Source organism: Aphanomyces astaci (assembly GCF_000520075.1).
Source record: "Aphanomyces astaci strain APO3 unplaced genomic scaffold supercont1.276, whole genome shotgun sequence".
NCBI lineage: Eukaryota > Oomycota > Saprolegniomycetes > Saprolegniales > Verrucalvaceae > Aphanomyces > Aphanomyces astaci.
In genome coordinates, this window is record NW_009798539.1 from 9359 (window position 1) to 12699 (window position 3341).

Consider the following 3341-nt stretch of genomic DNA (forward strand, 5'->3'; position numbering starts at 1 on the left):
AAAGATGCCACCAAGTGCTATCCACCAGCAACGTTCCAAACCAAGTGCCGGAACGTCTGCACCAAGGTAACTGGACGACAAGGGCCATTTGCCACGCATTGGCTCCGCAAGACGGGTTGGCTCCTTGCGACATGGGGTGGAGCCTCAGACGTTGACATGCAGCAGGCATCGCGGCACAAGTCGCTGGAGATGGCCGGTCGGTACAAGCAAGACGCACAGTCCCTTCTCGAAATTGCGAAGAATCAACGGTACTTAATTGATGTCTAAGGTGATGTCAAATCAAATCACCCTAGCGACAAGAGCATTTTGCAGTACGTCCCAAAATGGCGAGCGGTTTTCGTATCCAACCTGCAGGCAGCGGCGGGCGTGAATGTGTATTCCTCAACCGAACCAATGGCCGTGCTTGCGTGCAAGTTCATCAAAGACATGATCAATGCCGGACTACTGAACAAGGCCGACACCGACTCCCCCATGCATGTCGCCAATGCATGTATGAAAAACGTTCAAGGCTGGGATTTGAAGTCTGAGATCAACGACATCCAACGACAGGTTGAAGTGAAGGCGTGTGGTTGCGCTACCGAGGTGAGGCGGCTTGTGCAACTCCTTTCGAAGTACCACACAGGCCCTGCAACGCCTTGCGTAATCGAGGGTTACGCAGTCCCTACGTCTCCAACACTGGTCCCTACGTCTCCAACACTGGTCCCAACCGACCTCGACAGCGATGCAACCGAACTCATCACTTCAGTCCTCCCACCCGAGTTATCGTCCGAAGCCCATCCAAAAGCCCATCCAAAAGCCTTCGTCCCACCATCTTCGTCGCTCCATGCAGTCCCTCCACTTCCCTTACTGCCGTTTGTCCTTATGTCTTCATCACTACGCACAGTATCTACATCCCCATCACAGAGTCAAGTGTTGTCGCCTCAGGCTATACCATCTGCCTCTTCTCAATCACATCACCACTACGTAGTGTCCGTCCATCATCATCACTGTACACAGCACCACCAACCATATCGCTGCACTCTGGCGTATTCACGTCATCGCTCTGCACAGAGCCCCCGCCCCCACCCCCCTCAAAACCCCCTGGCGTATTAACGTCATCGCTCTGCACAGAGCCCCCGCCCCCACCCCCCTCAATGCACTTATCCGCGACAGAAACGAGTCAAACGCCCAACGACCTGCACACCACGTCAAGCTCGTTGATCCAGCCAGCGCCCTATGGACAAGATGTTGACAAATCTTCAACTCGACCCAAGAAGCGACACCGACTTGACGATCACAACCAAAACACCAAACAAACGCGAGGCGGGTTATTTGACCTTACCGGCGAACGGCGAGCATTGGCAAAAATGTTAACGTCTGCACAGAAATTGACTGCATTTCAGGTAATCTATGATCGGTGCCTTTCACTACCAAGCGTGGAGTACACAAATGGGCTTCGTGCATTTCTTGGTCAATCTATCAAGCCTGCGTTGTCATGCCTTCGAGATCATTGTGATCAAAGCGTTGAAGAGTTCGAACGTCGTTGGGGTGCTAACATGGCATTGAGCAAGTTTAGCACAACGCGCTGCAAGGGGGGGGCATCAAGTGCAACTGGAAATTGGTAAGTTCCGATTATGTGCGGTCGCTCGGACACTAATATTCACGCTTTGAGAATAGGGGTGACAAACGTTGCCATGAAGTTGCCGCTGTATCAGTCGAAGGAGTTTTTTGTTAAGATAGATTTGTGTGATTGGTACTCCAATAATAAATTGTGTATTAACATGCAGTTAATACAGTTTTTTAAAACTCTTTGTGTGTAGTTTCAAGGGGGTCGGGTATGCCAAGGCGTTTGCTTCTACAACCAACGCATGGGCGGTTGATTTACATTGTTAACTATAAATATTAAGTATAAAAACTCACAATGTAGTAAAGCTCTGTGTTATATAAAGACAGATTACGTAAATCATCTACTACTACGTACAGTAGTACTACGTAGTACGTACTATGTAGTAGTTCTGGTGAAAGAATGCTGGGGCTGGTGACCATGATGACGTCAACAATTATTGTTTGGGATAACACATTTAGATCAGGTGAATTGGGAGGTTGGCATACCTGCACGCAGCCATGACAACTTTGTCGGACGTAAGGACATGAGGCCGCGCGTTGTCGTACTGCAGGTACACACGAGTATTAGTGTTCTGTGGCCACTTTGCCTTGATCGCAGGTAAGACGTTGTTGACAAGCATATTCCGGTAAGCCTCCCGGGTCACAGTCTTGGGGATCGTGACAAGTGCTCCACTTCGTCGGTTGCGGCTTGAATGTTGCGCCGGAACGGTGTCGGTAAAGTGCCATGTCCCAATCTTCCCGTCAAACCATTCGTTCTTGGAGTTATTCTAGCGAGGACGCGCGACAGCCGATATGAACATCACTTTGGTGATGAATCGGTTGGATTTGGTATTGCGGTGAGGTGGGATTTCGCCCGGAAGAAGGTACAATGTTTTCTTCACACGGGTCATGTAGAACCATTCCCATCAATGTAGTTCATCATGTCGTCGACAACAAGACTCGCATTCACGAATCCATTGGCCCACTTGAGACGTACTAGGTCCGTGAATTCTCTCCCTTGATACGACTCGATACGTCTTGGCACAGCGTGTTTGATTTTGGGTCAAACTCAGCACGTCGCCACAAACGCGCAAACGTCTGCCAGTTGCAACCAAACATTGCCGCCACACGCTGGTAGGACCCGTGCGGAAGCTTCCCACTGGTTGACACTAAGCGTAAGAGGTGGTGGGAGATATCGCGGCGTTCTTGCGGTGTCAAGTTCCTTTTCGTTGCAACAGGTTGAGGCATATCGGAGATTGTTTTGAACTACAAATGGGCTTAATGAAATCAAATCGGTTTTCCTGCTCTAAGTTGGCTACTTTTTGTCCGTTTTGCTCCATGTAAGCGCCACACGATAGGGTCAATCAAGGCGGACATTTTGGCACTGATTTCGAGGGAAACGGAGCATTGCGTTCACGCAGTACATACAGTATTAGGTTGAGTCCAGCTTCGTTTTACAGTTAGTAAAACGAAGCACCAAACGTACCACTCTTTTTAGTACTACCGTAGTAATTCCATGCTCTAATTAGAGGTGATTCTATGGATCGTATGGGTTTGCTTCAGTTTGATTGGACTCCAAAGGAATTTCTAGCTGGTTTTCCGAGTGTCAGGTAAACGAGTGAACACAATGAAGGAAACAAACACGAAAGAAATGTAGTACACAATGAACAAAGGCTCAGTGCGTTGGTGCGTTGGTGCGTTGGGGTGTCAATCGAGTTGTGAGGAGCACAAGCTCCTCAGTGCCGCCAACATCAAAT

The 3341-nt window shown here is 49.2% G+C and overlaps 2 protein-coding genes across 2 annotated transcripts in view; one reads left to right on the forward strand and one right to left on the reverse strand.

Annotated features, from left to right (window-relative positions):
• The window catches only part of H257_18942 (hypothetical protein), a gene marked incomplete at both ends in the record, with an annotated part of 2700 nt that extends 1469 nt beyond the window's left edge, over positions 1–1231 (forward strand). The window contains 4 exons of the mRNA XM_009848089.1: positions 5–66; positions 149–248; positions 294–882; positions 968–1231. Coding sequence (XP_009846391.1) covers positions 5–66; positions 149–248; positions 294–882; positions 968–1231 — 1015 coding nt within the window. The remainder of the gene's footprint in view (positions 1–4; positions 67–148; positions 249–293; positions 883–967) is intronic.
• Positions 1232–2060: 829 nt separating this feature from the next.
• On the reverse strand, positions 2061–2495 carry H257_18943 (hypothetical protein; the record flags this gene model as incomplete). Its single annotated transcript, XM_009848090.1, has 2 exons — positions 2061–2372; positions 2409–2495. 2 exons carry the CDS (start codon positions 2493–2495, stop codon positions 2061–2063), a joined length of 399 nt encoding a protein of 132 aa, XP_009846392.1.
• Between the last annotated feature and the right edge of the window lie 846 nt (positions 2496–3341).